The sequence below is a fragment of the Musa acuminata genome, unplaced genomic scaffold, assembly GCF_036884655.1.
Source record: "Musa acuminata AAA Group cultivar baxijiao unplaced genomic scaffold, Cavendish_Baxijiao_AAA HiC_scaffold_1137, whole genome shotgun sequence".
Lineage (NCBI taxonomy): Eukaryota > Viridiplantae > Streptophyta > Magnoliopsida > Zingiberales > Musaceae > Musa > Musa acuminata.
In genome coordinates, this window is record NW_027021349.1 from 2,419,054 (window position 1) to 2,439,539 (window position 20,486).

At 34.3% G+C, this 20,486-nt stretch overlaps 1 protein-coding gene across 14 annotated transcripts; it reads left to right on the forward strand.

The window, feature by feature from the left end:
* The first annotated feature begins 2,042 nt into the window (after positions 1-2,042).
* On the forward strand, positions 2,043-19,433 carry LOC103974995 (transcription termination factor MTERF5, chloroplastic-like). 14 transcript variants are annotated; one of them, XR_010512606.1, is made up of 2 exons: positions 2,043-2,225; positions 7,838-9,410. XR_010512606.1 is itself a non-coding variant. In XM_065178853.1 (2 exons), the coding sequence occupies exon 2, from the start codon at positions 18,198-18,200 to the stop codon at positions 19,353-19,355; it is 1,158 nt and encodes a 385-aa protein (XP_065034925.1). In that variant the 5' UTR covers positions 2,069-2,225; positions 17,864-18,197; the 3' UTR covers positions 19,356-19,433. The 14 variants fall into 14 exon arrangements, 9 of the variants coding, with proteins under 9 accessions (XP_065034925.1, XP_065034928.1, XP_065034929.1 ...); XR_010512605.1 differs by having other exon boundaries at positions 7,844-9,410; XR_010512607.1 differs by having other exon boundaries at positions 7,851-9,410.
* Positions 19,434-20,486: the final 1,053 nt, after the last annotated feature.

Consider the following 20,486-nt stretch of genomic DNA (forward strand, 5'->3'; position numbering starts at 1 on the left):
AATGATAAATTTTATAATATATTATCTGATTCTTCAAATTTTTTTCCATTGCTTTTAATAAAACAATGATAAATACCACTTTTATTTTGAAATTACAAAAAGCTTGCCAACTTGCTTCCCATGGTTTTGTTTTTTCATGTTAGATGTGCTCGTCATGTTTTGAATTTATGTTCAAACTTTTATCTCTCCTTCAAACTTTTATCTCCTATTAAGTAAGCTATTTCATTCATGTGAAGCCATCCATAAGTAATGAAAAAAAAAGTCATATTTTATAAATTAAATAATAAAAGGATCAAAAGATTTCCTAAAGATATTTCTACCTAATGGAAATCAATATATAAATTATTTTAAAAATCTTTTGAATATTAAAAATTATTATATATTTTTATTACAAATAATATTATGAAAGTTTTCTTATATTTGAAACATCGGAATGTATGTGAAAGAATTTTAAAACTTTTTAATAATGTAATATATACATTTACTATGCATATTATTTTTGGTTGTTTGTATTATTATGCTTGGTGAATTATAAGAATATCAATATGATAATAATTTAAATATGACAATAATAACTATAAAATTAAAAAATATATAAATTATTTTTTAATTCTATCGATTTATTTAATTACATATGTTTTTAGCTCTCATACTAGATTAAGTGACTTTAGTAATTATTCAATTATTTAGCCACTTATTATGAAAATTTAGGAGTCAATGATATTGGTCATAAAATTAGAGATATTAAAAAATTAATTATTAACTTATATAACTATTATAGTGCTAATTATAGTAACAACATAGTTCCTTTCAAACTTCTCCATCTAAGTTATTAGAGATAATAAAATTTGTAAGGGAGAAAAACTATTATTACAAAGGTTAAAAAATCAAATGGATCATTAAGCTCAAACTTAATATGTATCTAACAACTTCTTTTCAGTGTAGTGACAGTACTATAGGTATAGAGTTTCTTATTCTAGAATGATGGATATGATATACAATAACATTTCAAATGTTGATGATTAATACTAACAACCTTAGTATCGATGATAGCTATGGATCAAGACTTCAACATAAGAGAATGGATCCTAGATGAAAGTAAGATTGAGCATGACCCTCGAATTAGTTGATTAGACAAAGACGACGAAATAGAACTTAGAGATCATCTACGAGGATAACGATCTCCTATTTAATATATTAATTGAAGGAACAATCGGGACATCTAACATCAGAAAAGATTAAATATTTTTAATTTTTACATAATTTTATATCAAATATTTTTATTATATCATTACATATTTACACTCATACTCATTATAGTCCTACATTCATTGTCTCCAAAAATTAAAAATAAAATTAAAAAAAATTAGATTATAAATTATTTTTAAATAAAATAATTAAAAATTATCGGTTCAAACTAGAATAAACCGAAACCAATTCTTGCCAATTCGATTTTGATTCCAAATTTTGAATTGACAATTTTTGAAATCAATGATTCAGAAATGGTGATTAAGGCTTAAATATAAATTAAATATTTTTAATTTTTAAATAATTTTATATCAAATATTTTATTATATCATTACATATTTACACTCATACTCATCATAGTTGTACATTCATTATCTTCAAAAATTAAAAATAATTTTTTTTAGATTGTAAATTATTTTTAAATGAAATAATGAAAAATTATCGGTTCAAACTAGAATAAACCGAAACCAATTCTTGCCAATTCGATTTTGATTCCAAATTTTGAATTGACAATTTTTGAAATCGATGATTCTGAAATGGTGACTAAGGCTTAAAAAATATAACTTATATTTAAATCACATTGCCCTACTTATATTTAAATCATCAAATCTTATATTTGCTGGTTTAGTTTGTGAATCGAAGGAGGATTGACGTCAGCGGGCGCCCGATAAGTGGGCCGGGCGAGGGTGTTCAACCGGGTGCAGCCCAGCCGGCCGCCCTGATTCAAGCATGGTCGAGCCCGAGTCAAGTCAATTTGGATCTTCGTTCCGATTGAACCAGATGAGAACGGCATCCTCAAATGCCCTAAATGCAGCGGTGAAACTGTCTCCCTTCCCTTCTCTTACTGCGACTGCGGCGTTTTCCTTGGCGAAAGGCGGCGGCATCTTCCTCCGTCGAGCTCTCATCGCTGCGGCTTTTTCCTCGGAGAACGGTGGATGCTGCGGCTTCCTCTCCGCCAGCGAACGGTACAGCGTCCGGTATCTCTCTCTAACCCCTCGTTCGCCGTCGCGCAATCCCTTCTCCTTCTCTTCACCCTCTCTTTACATCTTCCCCTTCCCTTTCCTACTCCCTGATAGTTACCCGCTACCCCTCCCAACAAGCAGTCTGCAGCATGTCATGAGCATTTACTTTAAAGAAATAGCATGTCACTGTATGCAAGTTAAATACTGTTGTTAAGATAGACAGCAGGAGAAGTGATGCTTTCGGAGAGAGCAAAGAGGATCGGGGAAGTCTTAGAGACAAAAAAGCATGGAAAAGTTAGAAAAAGAGATAGCAGAGACAATAATCCGGTCACTGTGCAAAGAAAATCATAATCATTTGTCAATAGAATCGTGCACCAGTCTGACTATTCCTCATGTGAAGCATTTTAATTAAAAATATACCTAAGATAATACTAATCTTACTAGGTTTCCCAAAAGAAACTATCTCAACAGCAACTATTTATTTTGATGAAGTATTTGATTCATCAAACCTCTTAGTTTTCTTATTATGTTTACTGCATTGTAGTTTCCTCTTCCAGCACACCAGAACAACACAAAACCCCAAATGATACAAAGGACTCGACTCACCCTAAAGTACAAGTTGAGTAAACAACTAGAATTTGACTCGATTTCCAAACCCCAAAATAGACCCAAAATCTCAATGTATTTGGTTAGGTATAAACTTACACTTTTATGTCAGCATAGTATGTTCTCTGCCAAGTGCTGAAAGCAACTATCTTCGCTACTTGAGGCTTGCTCATACCTCAAAACACACTGGCCTGCTTATATTTGGATTGTCAAATCTTGTATTTGGTGGTCTTGTCAGTGATTGAAGGAGATTTTACTGGTAACAATAGAGAGATATTATAATGCTCTTAATTTAACAACAGATATTTTCTTACACAGAGTTCAAAGATACAAAAGATCCATATGGATGATGATAAATAGTTTGGACATCATGGCTTTTGTTATTATTGTTGTCGTTTGCACTTGTTGGTTTTATTGGCATATTCTCACTGATTTGAACCAAATTCATCATAGGTCCAGAAAGATTATTGAATTTGAGCTACATTGGTTGTATATCTATCTATTTTTTAAATGTCATGAGATTCAAGTTAGATCATCTTAGTTCTATCTAACCTAAACATTGGGTGCTTGGTGCTCGTCTAATCGCTCGAGGCGAGGCCTGAGAGCCTTGTTGTGCACATCACGCAGACCTTTTCACTCATGCGACGCTTAGGCAAGGACCGATTGGGCATTGGGCGGTCTAGTCGCACGCTCGAGTGGTGTTGAACCTTAATTGAACCCCATTTGGGTCCATTAAGACAAGCAATTTGATCCCCACCCTCGTGTGACTCACCTCCCTTGTAATGTTTCTTCCCCTCCTATTGGAGAGCCCTAGGAACCCTCAATTCCTACTCCCTATTGCGTGTAAGTGCAATGTCTAGGTTTAGCATCCCGATCCTTACATTTTAAAAATTTATATTGCCATCCCTATAATTACAAAAGTATAATATCTAAGTTTATTTACTCTAACGTTGTCAGTTTTACCAACGAAAATACAAAAATAAAAGGTTAAAAGGTAATTTAAATATTTCAGTTAGTGGTGGCGGATGACGTCGGTGGTTGTGGACGATGGCGCCACCGAGGGTTGTGGGTGATTGTTGTGGATAAGGAGAGCGATAACGAGAGGTGATAGTCGCTTTGTATCTATATCGACGTCGATGCAGTTGTCGAGCGATGAAAGGACTGTCGATATAAATGTCGAAGGGTGCCTCTCGGCAACTGCGTTGATGTTGACGCTGAGCGGTGCCGCTCAACATTTGTATCAGTAGCCCTCTCGTCGCTCGATACTACATCGACGCAAATGCAGATGCAGAGCGGCCCTCACCTCACGTTACTAGTCTCCTCATCCATAACAATCACCCGTGACACCCAGTTGCGTTGTTGTCTAGCACCACCAACGATGTTCGTCATCACAAACTGGAACGTTAAAATAATATTTTTACCTTTTGTTTTCGTATTTCCGTTAGTAAAACTGACGTCATCATGGTAAATGGATCTAGATGATTCACTTTCGTAATTATAAGGATGCAAATGTAACCTTTTAATGTGTAGGGACAGAGATGCTAAAGGTAGCTAACTACATGGGTTAATCTGTAATGAGTCTCTAATGCATAATATCTGGCCGTGCCTATACATATTGGAATACATGCTATTTTATTTAATCTTTTGATCCTTTATTAATTTCTTGTTGCTTGCCGCATAAGTCGGTTCTCAAATGGTTATGAACATCAAATAATTTTGTAATATGAATCGATACCTATTTGTTGCTTAGACATAATAATATGCATACTTTAGTCATCAGATGGAACCACACATGGGAGCGTAGCTCATGTTTCTTGTCAATTTTTTGCCCTTGGGATAACTTCATCACATGCATGCTGGTTCTGGTGTCTTGCTTTGAACCACAGTAATGAAATGTTGGACCTCTTTTCACACGTATTTACTAATTACACATAGAGAATGCATGTATATATTCAATTTTGAGGCTAAGGGGTGCCATCATTAATGGGATTTGGAGAGGGCACTTTAGTACTAGAAGCTATTAGGAGCTGTCTATGTATCTTCATGCTCTGCTCATTACATCGAAGCTCTTAGTTCTTTTTTGTTGCGCATGGCTGTGGATTTCTTCATCCATAGATGTGATTTTATATTTTGCTGTGCTTATATTTTAATTTCCATTTTTTCTCATTTTCATTTCTTTGCAATGGGATGGTAGATATGTGCCTTGGCAGTCATAATAAACTGTGTTTTCATTTTTACATTGTTGAAACATTAGTCATTTTGGTATTCAAAATAATTTTATCTGACATTTCAAATTCCCTATGACATCAATTATCTTCTTTTGTTCTTGAACATTGGTACAGTTGTTGTAGTAGAAATACAGATCTGAGTAAAACTTGAACAAAACAAAATTAGGCAAGGCATTTCTAGGAAACTATCTTCAAGATAGATAATTTTCCCACTACAATGCAGATGGCTTCACAGAAATTCTATCTTTAAGGATACAATGCCTATTACCTGAAATAATCAAGATTGCACTTCTTGATTACTTGAAGAATAAAAAATCAACTAGAAAATAAAGAGAAAGACATAATTCAGTACTTTGTTTGCACTAGAATTTTCTTATTGCTTTACTCTTCAATATAGCGGAGTTTATTTAGACATTGAAAGGATGCTAAAACATCCTTTCAGTTATCCTAAAGAGTTATGACTTTTTGAACCATTACAGCACATTAAATGAGTTTTTAAACTGCAAGTAGTTTCCATAACTGTTCCCGACATTTCTTTCCCATTTGTTTTTAGTAAATCCTTATACATAACAATCCCTGACTAATTTACATATGAGAAAAATATAAATCTTAAAATTACAAATCGAAATCTGTAATAGGCATAAGTGTAAAATCTGGGATGTATATAGTGTATATCCATAAGTGGACTACCCTTAAACTTTGGACTAAATATAAGGAACCATATTCACAAAATATACGAGTTTTGAATTCTAAATTTGGCAAACCTTTTTTGGACTTTGCACTGAATCCTGACTTACCCAGTACTTGTAGGATCTTACTGGTATGATCCGTAAGAAGCAGCCTCTTACTTCTCTATTGGCAAAGTTAGACTTATTAAGAGTGTCGACAATCATTGTAACTTGTACTGGAGGTCATAAAAAATAATCTTGACTAATATTTATCTAAATTTGCTTAACTTGATCGTAATCTAGATACTGTGGTCAAACATGGTGCTCAGTATTCTAAATTTTGTTATATTACGACATTTCCAATGAGTGTATTTAGTGGCAAGTGACAATTAATTTCCAGCTCTCGGATATTAGTTGGTTTAGAACTTACCTAATAATGTAAATTTTATCATTCTCAAATGTTCAATGATGCAAAAATGCATGCATATCATGTATGCGCATTTACTTTAAAGAAATAAGAAGTTGCAGAATGCAAGTTAAACACTGTTGTTAAGCTAGACAGCAAAAGTGCTGCTTTTAGATAGAGCAAAGAGAACTGGGGAAGTCTTAAAAAAATAAAACGCATGGAAAAGATAGAACAAGAGATAGCAGAGGCAATAATTGGGTCACTGGCCAAAGAAAACTATAATTATTTGTGCACTAGTCTGACTATTCCTCATGTGAAGCATTATAATTCAAAATATATCTAAGTAGTACTAATCTGACCAGGTTTCCCAATAGAAGCTCTCTCAACAGCAACTGCTTATTTTGATGAAGTGTTTGGTTCATCAAACCTCTTAGTTTTCTTATAATGTCTACTGCATTGTCTTTACAGCCCACACCGGAAAATTTCAACACAAAACCCGAAATGATCCAAAGGACCTGACTCACACGAAGGTACAAGTTGAGTAAACAACTAGAATTTGATGTGATCTCCAAACCCCAAAATAGACCCAAAATCTCAATGCATTTGGTTAGGTATAACCTTACACCTTTATGTCAACATAGCGTGTTCTCTGCTGTAGTGCTGAAAGCAACTATCTTCACTACTTGAGGCTTGTTCGTGCCTCAAAACACAGAGGCCTGCTTACATTTGAATTGTCAAATCTTGTATTTGCTGGTTTAGTTGGTGATTTGAAGCGGACTTTACTGGTAACAATAGAAAGAGATTTGAATGCTCTTAATTTAACTACAGATATTTTCTTACACAGAGTTCAATGATGCAAAAGATCCATATGGCTGATCGTGAATAGTTTGGACATCATGGCTTTTGTTATTATTGTGGTTGTTTGCACTTGCTGGTTTTATTGGCAACTCACTGATCTAGGCTTTTTTTCTTCATTAATGATATGTAGCTGAGGCTACATATAATGTTTTTACTGTAGTTGAAGTTGTTTACATGAGCATCTTTCTCATAAATTAAGTTCCTTTATCAGCATAGAGCCAAATAAACTGTAGCATTTCTTGATTGAGGCAGTTTTGTTATCTCTTTATTCATTTTTCAGAAAATTTATTGCCTTTCTCTGGTCTTCCAGCTATGTTGTTTTCTTTTGTCAAGTTGCACATCTTCATCAGCAATGCTTTTTTAGCATGTTGAACCTCACAAATTACTGTTATTGATTAATTAAACAGTGTCTTTTCTACTTACCGGTTTTGCTAGACTTATAACTAGATCATCTCTTGGCATTCTTGATGAAATGGATCAATTACTCTGGAAGTGCTGATTTGAAATGTTTCAGGTTTTAGTTGTAGGACATTAGTGAATCTAGATCATCTCTTGGGCATTCTTGATTAAATGGATCAATTACTCTGGAAGTGCTGATTTGAAATGTTCCAGGTTTTAGTTGTAGGACATCAGTGAATCTGATGTTAGAGAAAACATTATTCATCTTCCAGTTATTCTGAATTCGGTGGTACCCTTTGCAAGTCATTGATGTTCAACCTATTAGTATAAACATGAGTATACTCTAATGCAGCATATTTGATGAAAATACATTTGATATGGTTTTTCAATTGCTACTGGGATATTGGACGCTTGGTAGTGTCTAAACCCACCAACTACAATAAAAAAATAAATGGAATTTAGTGCCAGTGCGCAGGTGTTATTTGAAGCCATTATTTCAGTGGTGAAGAATTGCTTGGATGTGAGCATGAGAATGAGTAACTAATCATAGGTACTCTTTATTAACTCGCAAACACCAGTTAGAGACTTATCTCTGAAAGAAATGGCTGATTGGAACTGAATGCATGTGGATTAACATGAGTGGTAGAGGAATGTTGTCTGAGACAGATGATTAGTTGAAAGTTTTCACCATCCTTGATTTGAGGCAGAGGAGGAATTTGGATTGGAGAGGGCAGAAATAAGACTACTTTTCTTGTATTTTTCTGCAAACAGTACGTGATACTGCCTCAAACGACAATGTTTTTGGTGCAGAAGAGGCTCTTTTGCCTTCTCTCATGTAACAAGTCCACCATCCATCTTTCCTCGTATCAACTCTGCAGTCTGTTTAGCTTTTCCACTGCCGAAGACCACAGTTCAAATCATAGATCCAAATTTATGTTGGTCGACCCCCTTCAGTCATGTGAACTTTCCTCAAAAGAGGCTGCGAAAATGGCCAAGGATCGCATCTGTGAAAAAAAACTTCCAAGTTCAAGTCCTTCCATTGAGTTCTTTAAGCAGAGCGGTTGGAGTGATGCACAAGTCATGAAGCTTACCCGGAGGCGACCCAAGTTGATATTTGCTAGCGCAGAGACTGTCCTGAAGCCCAGGATGAGATCTTTGCAGGACATGGGATTTTCTGACACTGAAATATTTCAGCTGGTTTCATCATGTCCGTCTCTGCTCAGTTTCCGTGATATCCAACCAAGGATCAACTTCTGGAGGTCACTTCTTGGTTCTAATGAGAGGTTTCTGAAAGCCTGCAAGAGGAACATGTTTATGCTTACTTCTAGCTTGGCTCGGAATATAGAACCCAGTATATCTCTCTTGAGGGAACATGGCATCAGTGAAGAGCGCATCTCACATATGGTGGTGACAATGCAGGGCTATTTTGGTAGAATAGACAAATAAATTAAAGGAAGCTATCAAATATATTGAGGAATTGGGTGTCCCACGTGATTCTAGAGTATACACTTATGCACTTAATGTGGTCATTAATGTGAGCAGGTCCAAGTTTGATGCTAAGTCGGTAACTCTGATGAGCTTTGGGTGGTCCCAGCCTGACATCAATGCTTTATTCAGGAAGTGCCCATCCATTTGGTCATTCTCAAAGAAGAACATATCTGACAAGATGACATTCCTGATGAAGGAAGCTGGTTGTGAGCTGACATGTATCAGTAGCCATCCCATACTTCTTAAGTTTAGCTTGGAGAAGAGGTTGAGACCTCGATATGAAGTTCTTAATTTTCTTGATCAGAATAAATTGCTGGATAGAGAACATAACCTGCCATCTGTCATGATGGCAACCGAAGAGAAGTTCAGAAAGAAATTCCTTTTCCTGCTCCGTAAGGAGAAATTTATTGCTCAATATGATTCCTATGTTGTTGCTGTGCATGGAAAGCACCATGTTGCGGAAAACTAGGATTGCTAGTGTAAACCTACAACATTTGTGACAATTTAAATTCTGCAAGAGTTTATTAGAGTAGAACTTCCATGTTGATTTTGGGATTTTTCTTCTACTTATTTTTCTCTACAACAAAAAGAATACTGATTCTTATATATATATATATATATATATATATATATATATATATATATATATATATATATATATATATTTTATTTTTTTTATTTTTATTTTTGTTGATATGTATATACAAAGCGATTTTAATACTTTTAATTTGACTACATATGTTATACTTTTAATTTGAGTACATATGTTTTCTTATATAGAGTCAAGTGATGCATAGCTCACGAATAGTGACTAGTTTCATTAACAAATTCTTGATCTATATTATGCATCTTAATTAAAAGATTTTTTTTTTTCACCAATGATGTGTATAGCTAAAGCTACATAAAAGTGTTTGGTTCATCAAATCTCTTAGTTTTCTTATCTTGTCTACCTTTCTACAATTTCCTTTTCAAACATATCACAAAATTTCAATAATCAACGAAACCCCAAATGATCCAAATATGCTGAACAACTATAACATAACTTATTTCCAAACCCGAAAATAGACCCAATATCTAAATGCATTTAGTTAGGTATAACTAGTTCTTATCTAAGTTCGATTCGAATCATAACTAAATCAAATCGACAATCTATTAATTTACAAATTGAATCCGAATTGACCATGGACAATTGATTTTAGTTCTTGGATTTGAAAATTTAAAAATATTGATCCCGAAATCTACGATTGGTTCGAATCGTTAATTTGATTATTTTTATATAAAAAAAACCTCGATCAAATAGGATGTTGATGGACTGTTGGTCTCAAATGATAAAATAGTTATATTTCTATTTATTTTAATATTTAGAGTGATCACTAACAAATATACATAGGAATCACTTATCATTAGATCGATAGAGATTGGACCATGTAAAAAAAATTATTACTTTTAGAGTTTTTGTCAAATGACATAAAATCAATAATATTTATGGAATGATAAATTTTATAATATATTATCTGATTCTTAAAATTTTTTTCCATTGGTTTTAATAAAACAATGATAAATACCGCTTTTATTTTGAAATTACAAAAAGCTTGCCAACTTGCTTCCCATGGTTTTGTTTTTTCATGTTAGATGTGCTCGTCATGTTTTGAATTTATGTTCAAACTTTTATCTCTCCTATAAAGCAAGCTATTTCATTCATGTGAAGTCATCCATAAGTAATGAAAAAACTAAGTCATATTTTATAAATTAAATAATAAAAGGATCAAAAGATTTCCTAAAAATATTTCTACCTAATGGAATTCAATATATAAATTATTTAAAAAATCTTTTGAATATTAAAAATTATTATATATTTTTATTACAAATAATATTATGAAAGTTTTCTTATATTTGAAACATCGGAATGTATGTGAAAGAATTTTAAAACTTTTTAATCATGTAATATATACATTTACTATGCATATTATTTTTGGTTGTTTGTATTATTATGCTTGGTGAATTATAAGAATATCAATATGACAATAATAACTATAAAATTAAAAAAAAATATAAATTATTTTTTAATTCTATCGATTTATTTAATTACATATGTTTTTAGCTCTGGTACTAGATTAAGTGACTTTAGTAATTATTCAATTATTTAACCACTTATTATGAAAGTTTAGGAGTCAATAATATTGGTCATAAAATTAGAGATATTAAAAAATTAATTATTAACTTATATAACTATTATAGTGCTAATTATAGTAGACAACATAGTTCCTTCCAAACTTTTTTGGATCTAGTTATTAGAGATAATAAAATTTGTAAGGGAGAAAAACTATTATTACAAAGATAAAAAAAATCAAATGGATCATCAAGCTCAAACTTAATATATATCTAACAATTTCTTTTCAGTTTGGTGACAATATTATAGGTATAGAGTTTCTTATTCTAGAATGATGTATATGATATATAATGACATTTTCAATGTTGATGACGAATACTAGTAACCCTAGTGTTGATGATAACTATGGATCGAGACTTCAACTGAATTCTAGATAAAAGTAGATTGAACACGACCCTCCAATTAGTTAATTAGACAAAGACGATGAAATAGAACTTAGAGATCATCTAGAAGGATAACGATCTCCTATTTAATATATCAATTGAAGAAACGATCGAGACATCTAACATCAGAAGCGATTAAATATTTATAATTTTTACATAATTTTATATCAAATATTTTATTATATCATTACATATTTACACTTATACTCAACATAGTTGTACATTCTTTATCTTCAAAAATTAAAAAAAATTTAATTATAAATTATTTTTAAATGAAAATAATGAAAAATTATAGGTTCAAACTAAAATAAACCGAAACCAATTCTTGCCAATTCGATTTTGATTCCAAATTTTGAATTGACAATTTTTGAAATCGATGATTCTGAAATGGTGACTAAGGCTTAAAAAATATAACTTATATTTAAATCACATTGCCCTACTTATATTTAAATCATCACATCTTATATTTGCTGGTTTAGTTTGTGAATCGAAGGAGAATTGACGTCAGCGGGCGCCCGATAAGTGGGCCGGGCGAGCGTGTTCATCCGGGTGAAGCCCAGCCGGCCGCCTGATTCAGGCAGGGTCGAGCCGGAGTCAAGTCAATTTGGATCTTCGTTTCGATTGAACCAGATGAGAACGGCGTCCTCAAATGCCCTAAATGCAGCGGTGAAACTGCCTCCCTTCTCTTACTGCGACTGCGGCGTTTTCCTTGGCGAAAGGCGGCGGCATCTTCCTCCGTCGAGCTCTCATCGCTGCGGCTTTTTCCTCGGAGAACGGTGGCTGCTGCGGCTTCCTCTCCGCCAGCGAACGGTACAGCGTCCGGTATCTCTCTCTTACTCCTCCTTCGCCGTCGCACAATCCCTTCTCCTTCTCTTCACCCTCTCTTTACATCTTCCCCTTCCCTTTCCTACTCCCTGATAGTTACCCGCTACCCCTCCCAACAAGCAGTCTGCAGCATGTCATGAGCATTTACTTTAAAGAAATAGCATGTCACTGTATGCAAGTTAAATACTGTTGTTAAGATAGACAGCAGGAGAAGTGATGCTTTCGGAGAGAGCAAAGAGGATCGGGGAAGTCTTAGAGACAAAAAAGCATGGAAAAGTTAGAAAAAGAGATAGCAGAGACAATAATCCGGTCACTGTGCAAAGAAAATCATAATCATTTGTCAATAGAATCGTGCACCAGTCTGACTATTCCTCATGTGAAGCATTTTAATTAAAAATATACCTAAGATAATACTAATCTTACTAGGTTTCCCAAAAGAAACTATCTCAACAGCAACTATTTATTTTGATGAAGTGTTTGATTCATCAAACCTCTTAGTTTTCTTATTATGTTTACTGCATTGTAGTTTCCTCTTCCAGCACACCAGAACAACACAAAACCCCAAATGATACAAAGGACTCGACTCACCCTAAAGTACAAGTTGAGTAAACAACTAGAATTTGACTCGATTTCCAAACCCCAAAATAGACCCAAAATCTCAATGTATTTGGTTAGGTATAAACTTACACTTTTATGTCAGCATAGTATGTTCTCTGCCAAGTGCTGAAAGCAACTATCTTCGCTACTTGAGGCTTGCTCATACCTCAAAACACACTGGCCTGCTTATATTTGGATTGTCAAATCTTGTATTTGGTGGTCTTGTCAGTGATTGAAGGAGATTTTACTGGTAACAATAGAGAGATATTATAATGCTCTTAATTTAACAACAGATATTTTCTTACACAGAGTTCAAAGATACAAAAGATCCATATGGATGATGATAAATAGTTTGGACATCATGGCTTTTGTTATTATTGTTGTCGTTTGCACTTGTTGGTTTTATTGGCATATTCTCACTGATTTGAACCAAATTCATCATAGGTCCAGAAAGATTATTGAATTTGAGCTACATTGGTTGTATATCTATCTATTTTTTAAATGTCATGAGATTCAAGTTAGATCATCTTAGTTCTATCTAACCTAAACATTGGGTGCTTGGTGCTCGTCTAATCGCTCGAGGCGAGGCCTGAGAGCCTTGTTGTGCACATCACGCAGACCTTTTCACTCATGCGACGCTTAGGCAAGGACCGATTGGGCATTGGGCGGTCTAGTCGCACGCTCGAGTGGTGTTGAACCTTAATTGAACCCCATTTGGGTCCATTAAGACAAGCAATTTGATCCCCACCCTCGTGTGACTCACCTCCCTTGTAATGTTTCTTCCCCTCCTATTGGAGAGCCCTAGGAACCCTCAATTCCTACTCCCTATTGCGTGTAAGTGCAATGTCTAGGTTTAGCATCCTGATCCTTACATTTTAAAAATTTATATTGTCATCCCTATAATTACAAAAGTATAATATCTAAGTTTATTTACTCTAACGTTGTCAGTTTTACCAACGAAAATACAAAAATAAAAGGCTAAAAGGTAATTTAAATATTTCAGTAAGTGGTGGCGGATGACGTCGGTGGTTGTGGAAGATGGCGCCACCGACGGTTGTGGGTGATTGTTGTGGATAAGGAGAGCGATAACGAGAGGTGATAGTCGCTTTGTATCTATATCGACGTCGATGCAGTTGTCGAGCGATGAAAGGACTGTCGATATAAATGTCGAAGGGTGCCTCTCGGCAACTGCGTTGATGTTGATGCTGAGCGGTGCCGCTCAACATTTGTATCAGTAGCCCTCTCGTCGCTCGATACTACATCGACGCAAATGCAGATGCAGAGCGGCCCTCACCTCACGTTACTAGTCTCCTCATCCAGAACAATCACCCGTGACACCCAGTTGCGTTGTTGTCTAGCACCACCAACGATGTTCGTCATCACAAACTGGAACGTTAAAATAATATTTTTACCTTTTGTTTTCGTATTTCCGTTAGTAAAACTGACGTCATCATGGTAAATGGATCTAGATGTTTCACTTTCGTAATTATAAGGATGCAAATGTAACCTTTTAATGTGTAGGGACAGAGATGCTAAAGGTAGCTAACTACATGGGTTAATCTGTAATGAGTCTCTAATGCATAATATCTGGCCGTGCCTATACATATTGGAATACATGCTATTTTATTTAATCTTTTGATCCTTTATTAATTTCTTGTTGCTTGCCGCATAAGTCGGTTCTCAAATGGTTATGAACATCAAATAATTTTGTAATATGAATCGATACCTATTTGTTGCTTAGACATAATAATATGCATACTTTAGTCATCAGATGGAACCACACATGGGAGCGTAGCTCATGTTTCTTGTCAATTTTTTGCCCTTGGGATAACTTCATCACATGCATGCTGGTTCTGGTGTCTTGCTTTGAACCACAGTAATGAAATGTTGGACCTCTTTTCACACGTATTTACTAATTACACATAGAGAATGCATGTATATATTCAATTTTGAGGCTAAGGGGTGCCATCATTAATGGGATTTGGAGAGGGCACTTTAGTACTAGAAGCTATTAGGAGCTGTCTATGTATCTTCATGCTCTGCTCATTACATCGAAGCTCTTAGTTCTTTTTTGTTGCGCATGGCTGTGGATTTCTTCATCCATAGATGTGATTTTATATTTTGCTGTGCTTATATTTTTATTTCCATTTTTTCTCATTTTCATTTCTTTGCAATGGGATGGTAGATATGTGCCTTGGCAGTCATAATAAACTGTGGTTTCATTTTTACATTGTTGAAACATTAGTCATTTTGGTATTCAAAATAATTTTATCTGACATTTCAAATTCCCTATGACATCAATTATCTTCTTTTGTTCTTGAACATTGGTACAGTTGTTGTAGTAGAAATACAGATCTGAGTAAAACTTGAACAAAACAAAATTAGGCAAGGCATTTCTAGGAAACTATCTTCAAGATAGATAATTTTCCCACTACAATGCAGATGGCTTCACAGAAATTCTATCTTTAAGGATACAATGCCTATTACCTGAAATAATCAAGATTGCACTTCTTGATTACTTGAAGAATAAAAAATCAACTAGAAAATAAAGAGAAAGACATAATTCAGTACTTTGTTTGCACTAGAATTTTCTTATTGCTTTACTCTTCAATATAGCGGAGTTTATTTAGACATTGAAAGGATGCTAAAACATCCTTTCAGTTATCCTAAAGAGTTATGACTTTTTGAACCATTACAGCACATTAAATGAGTTTTTAAACTGCAAGTAGTTTCCATAACTGTTCCCGACATTGCTTTCCCATTTGTTTTTAGTAAATCCTTATACATAACAATCCCTGACTAATTTACATATGAGAAAAATATAAATCTTAAAATTACAAATCGAAATCTGTAATAGGCATAAGTGTAAAATCTGGGATGTATATAGTGTATATCCATAAGTGGACTACCCTTAAACTTTGGACTAAATATAGGGAACCATATTCACAAAATATACGAGTTTTGAATTCTAAATTTGGCAAACCATTTTTGGACTTTGCACTGAATCCTGAATTACCCAGTACTTGTAGGATCTTACTGGTATGATCCGTAAGAAGCAGCCTCTTACTTCTCAATTGGCAAAGTTAGACTTATTAAGAGTGTCCACAATCATAGTAACTTGTACTGGAGGTCATAAAAAATAATCTTGACTAATATTTATCTAAATTTGCTTAACTTGATCGTAGTCTAGATACTGTGGTCAAACATGGTGCTCAGTATTCTAAATTTTGTTATATTATGACATTTCCAATGAGTGTATTTAGTGGCAAGTGACAATTAATTTCCAGCTCTCGGATATTAGTTGGTTTAGAACTTACCTAATAATGTAAATTTTATCAATCTCAAATGTTCAATGATGCAAAAATGCATGCATATCATGTATGCGCATTTACTTTAAAGAAATAAGAAGTTGCAGAATGCAAGTTAAATACTGTTGTTAAGCTAGACAGCAAAAGTGCTACTTTTAGATAGAGCAAAGAGAACTGGGGAAGTCTTAAAAAAATAAAACGCATGGAAAAGATAGAACAAGAGATAGCAGAGGCAATAATTGGGTCACTGGCCAAAGAAAACTATAATTATTTGTTAATAGAATCATGCACTAGTCTGACTATTCCTCATGTGAAGCATTATAATTCAAAATATATCTAAGTAGTACTAATCTGACCAGGTTTCCCAAAATAAGCTCTCTCAACAGCAACTGCTTATTTTGATGAAGTGTTTGGTTCATCAAACCTCTTAGTTTTCTTATAATGTCTACTGCATTGTCTTTACAGCCCACACCGGAAAATTTCAACACAAAACCCGAAATGATCCAAAGGACCTGACTCACACTAAGGTACAAGTTGAGTAAACAACTAGAATTTGATGTGATCTCCAAACCCCAAAATAGACCCAAAATCTCAATGTATTTGGTTAGGTATAACCTTACACCTTTATGCCAACATAGCGTGTTCTCTGCTGTAGTGCTGAAAGCAACTATCTTCACTACTTGAGGCTTGTTCGTGCCTCAAAACACAGAGGCCTGCTTACATTTGAATTGTCAAATCTTGTATTTGCTGCTTTAGTTGGTGATTTGAAGTGGACTTTACTGGTAACAATAGAAAGAGATTTGAATGCTCTTAATTTAACTACAGATATTTTCTTACACAGAGTTCAATGATGCAAAAGATCCATATGGCTGATCGTGAATAGTTTGGACATCATGGCTTTTGTTATTATTGTGGTTGTTTGCATTTGCTGGTTTTATTGGCAACTCACTGATCTAGGCTTTTTTTCTTCATTAATGATATGTAGCTGAGGCTACATATAATGTTTTTACTGTAGTTGAAGTTGTTTACATGAGCATCTTTCTCATAAATTAAGTTCCTTTATCAGCATAGAGCCAAATAAACTGTAGCATTTCTTGATTGAGGCAGTTTTCTTATCTCTTTATTCATTTTTCAGAAAATTTATTGCCTTTCTCTGGTCTTCCAGCTATGTTGTTTTCTTTTGTCAAGTTGCACATCTTCATCAGCAATGCCTTTTTTAGCAAGTTGAACCTCCCAAATTACTGTTATTGATTAATTAAACAGTGTCTTTTCTACTTACCGGTTTTGCTAGACTTATAACTAGATCATCTCTTGGCATTCTTGATGGAATGGATCAATTACTCTGGAAGTGCTGATTTGAAATGTTTCAGGTTTCAGTTGTAGGACATTAGTGAATCTAGATCATCTCTTGGGCATTCTTGATTAAATGGATCAGTTACGATGGAAGTGCTGATTTGAAATGTTCCAGGTTTTAGTTGTAGGACATTAGTGACTCTGATGTTAGAGAAAACATTATTCAACTTCCGGTTATTCTGAATTCTGTGGTACCCTTTTCAAGTCATTGATGTTCAACCTATTAGTATAAACATGAGTATACTCTTATGCAGAATATTTGATGGAAATACATTTGATATGGTTTTTCAATTGCTACTGGGATATAGGACGCTTGGTAGTGTCTAAACCCACCAACTACAATAAAAAAATAAATGGAATTTAGTGTCAGTGTGCAGGTGTTATTTGAAGCCATTATTTCAGTGGTGGAGAATTGCTTGGATGTGAGCATGAGAATGAGTAACTAATCATAGGTACTCTTTATCAACTCGCAAACACCAGTTAGAGACTTATCTATGAAAGAAATGGCTGATTGGAATTGAATGCATGTGGATTAACATGAGTGGTAGAGGAATGTTGTCTGAGACAGATGATTAGTTGAAAGTTTTCACCATCCTTGATTTGAGGCAGAGGAGGAATTTGGATTGGACAGGGCAGAAATAAGACTTACTTTTCTTGTATTTTTCTGCAAACAGTACGTGATACTGCCTTAAAAGACAATGTTTTTGGTGCAGAAGAGGCTCTTTTGCCTTCTTTCATGTAACAAGTCCACCATCCATCTTTCCTCATATCAACTCGGCAGTCTGTTTAGCTTTTCCACTGCCGAAGACCACAGTTCAAATCAGATATCCAAATTTATGTTGGTCGACCCCCTTCAGTCATGTGAACTTTCCTCAAAAGAGGCTGCGAAAATGGCCAAGGATCGCATCTGTGAAAAAAAACTTCCAAGTTCAAGTCCTTCCATTGAGTTCTTTAAGCAGAGCGGTTGGAGTGATGCACAAGTCATGAAGCTTACCCGGAGGCAACCCAAGTTGATATTTGCTAACGTAGAGACTGTCCTGAAGCCCAGGATGAGATCTTTGCAGGACATGGGATTTTCTGACGCTGAAATATTTCAGCTGGTTTCATCATGTCCGACTCTGCTCTGTTTACGTGATATCCAACCAAGGATCAACTTCTGGAGGTCACTTCTTGGTTCTAATGAGAGGTTTCTGAAAGCCTGCAAGAGGAACATGTTTATTCTTACTTCTAGCTTGGCTCGGAATATAGAACCCAGTATATCTCTCTTGAGGGAACATGGCATCAGTGACGAGCGCATCGCCCATATGGTGGTGACAATGCCAGGCAATTTTGGTAGAATAGACAAATTAAAGGAAGTTATCAAATATATTGAGGAATTGGGTGTCCCACGTGATTCTGGAGTATACACTTATGCACTTCATGTGGTCGTTAATGTGAGCAGGTCCAAGTTTGATGCTACGTCGGTAACTCTGATGAGCTTTGGGTGGTCCCAGTCTGACATCAATGCTTTATTCAGGAAGTGCCCAAACATTTGGTCACTCTCAAAGAAGAACATATGTGACAAGATGACATTCCTGACGAAGGAAGCTGGTTGTGAGCTGACATGTATCAGTCACTATCCCAAGCTTCTGAAGTATAGCTTGGAGAAGAGGTTGAGACCTCGATATGAAGTTCTGAAGTTTCTTAATCGGAATAAATTGCTGGATAGAGAACATAACCTGCCATCTGTCATGCTGCCAAACGAAGAGAAGTTCAGAAAGAAATTCCTTTTCCTGCTCAAGGAGAAATTTATTGCTCAATATGATTCCTATGTTGTTGCTGTGCAGGGAAAGCACCATGTTGTTGCAGAAAACTAGGATTGCTAGTGTAAACCCATAACATTTGTGACAATTTAAATTCTCCAAGAGTTTATTAGAGTAGAACTTCCATGTTGATTTTGGGATTTTTCTTCTATTTATTTTTTCTACAACAAAAAGAATACTGATTCATGTCTAAGAAATTAGAGTTTGAGGATGATAAAGGATTATTTGGTCGGTCGACCTTTGATCATTGATGCGACCTGTATGTTCATGACTGACCTGTATGTTCGTGACTGTATGTTCGTGAATGACTATCTTTACCACATAATCTCAAACAATATACTTACAAATTAAATAAAAGAAAATAAGTTAGCATTTTCTTATTTTTTGTATTGCTTTATAATATCCTGTTCAAGCACACTAGAAAATTTCAACAATCATCAAAATATTAAATGATCCAAAGTTGCTGAATAAAACTATAACGAAATCTTATTGCATTTGGTTAAGTATAACCTTGAACACACCTGTATCTATTACAGTATTGTTAAAGCTCCATATAAGTGTTTGGTTCATCAAATCTCTTAGTTTCCATATCTTGTCTACCTTTCTATAATTTAAAATTTCAATAATCAACAAAACCCCAAATGATCCAAATATGCTGAACAACTATAACATAACTTATTTCCAAACCCGAAAATAGACCCAATATCTAAATGTATTTAGTTAGGTATAACTAGTTCTTATCTAAGTTCGATTCGAATCATAACTAAATCAAATCGACAATCTTTTAATTTACAAATTGAATCAGAATTGACCATGGACAATTGATTTTAGTTCTTGGATTTGGAAATTTGAAAATATTGATCCCGAAATCTACGATTGGTTCGAATCGTTAATTTGATTATTTTTATATAAAAAAATATAAAAAAAAATCTCGATCAAATAGGATGTCGATGGACTGTTGGGCTCAAATGATAAAATAGTTATATTTCTATTTATTTTAATATTTAGAGTGATCACTAGCAAATATACACTAAGAATCACTTATTATTAGATTGATAGTGATTGGACCATGTAAAAAAAATTATTACTTTTTGAGTTTTTGTCAAATGGCATAAAATCAATAATATTTATGGAATGATAAATTTTATAATATATTATCTGATTCTTAAAATTTTTTTCCATTGG

Bases quoted from the DNA above. Each gene is read 5' to 3' on its own strand.
- LOC103974995 (XM_065178853.1), top strand. From the start codon at position 18,198: ATGTTTTTGGTGCAGAAGAGGCTCTTTTGCCTTCTTTCATGTAACAAG.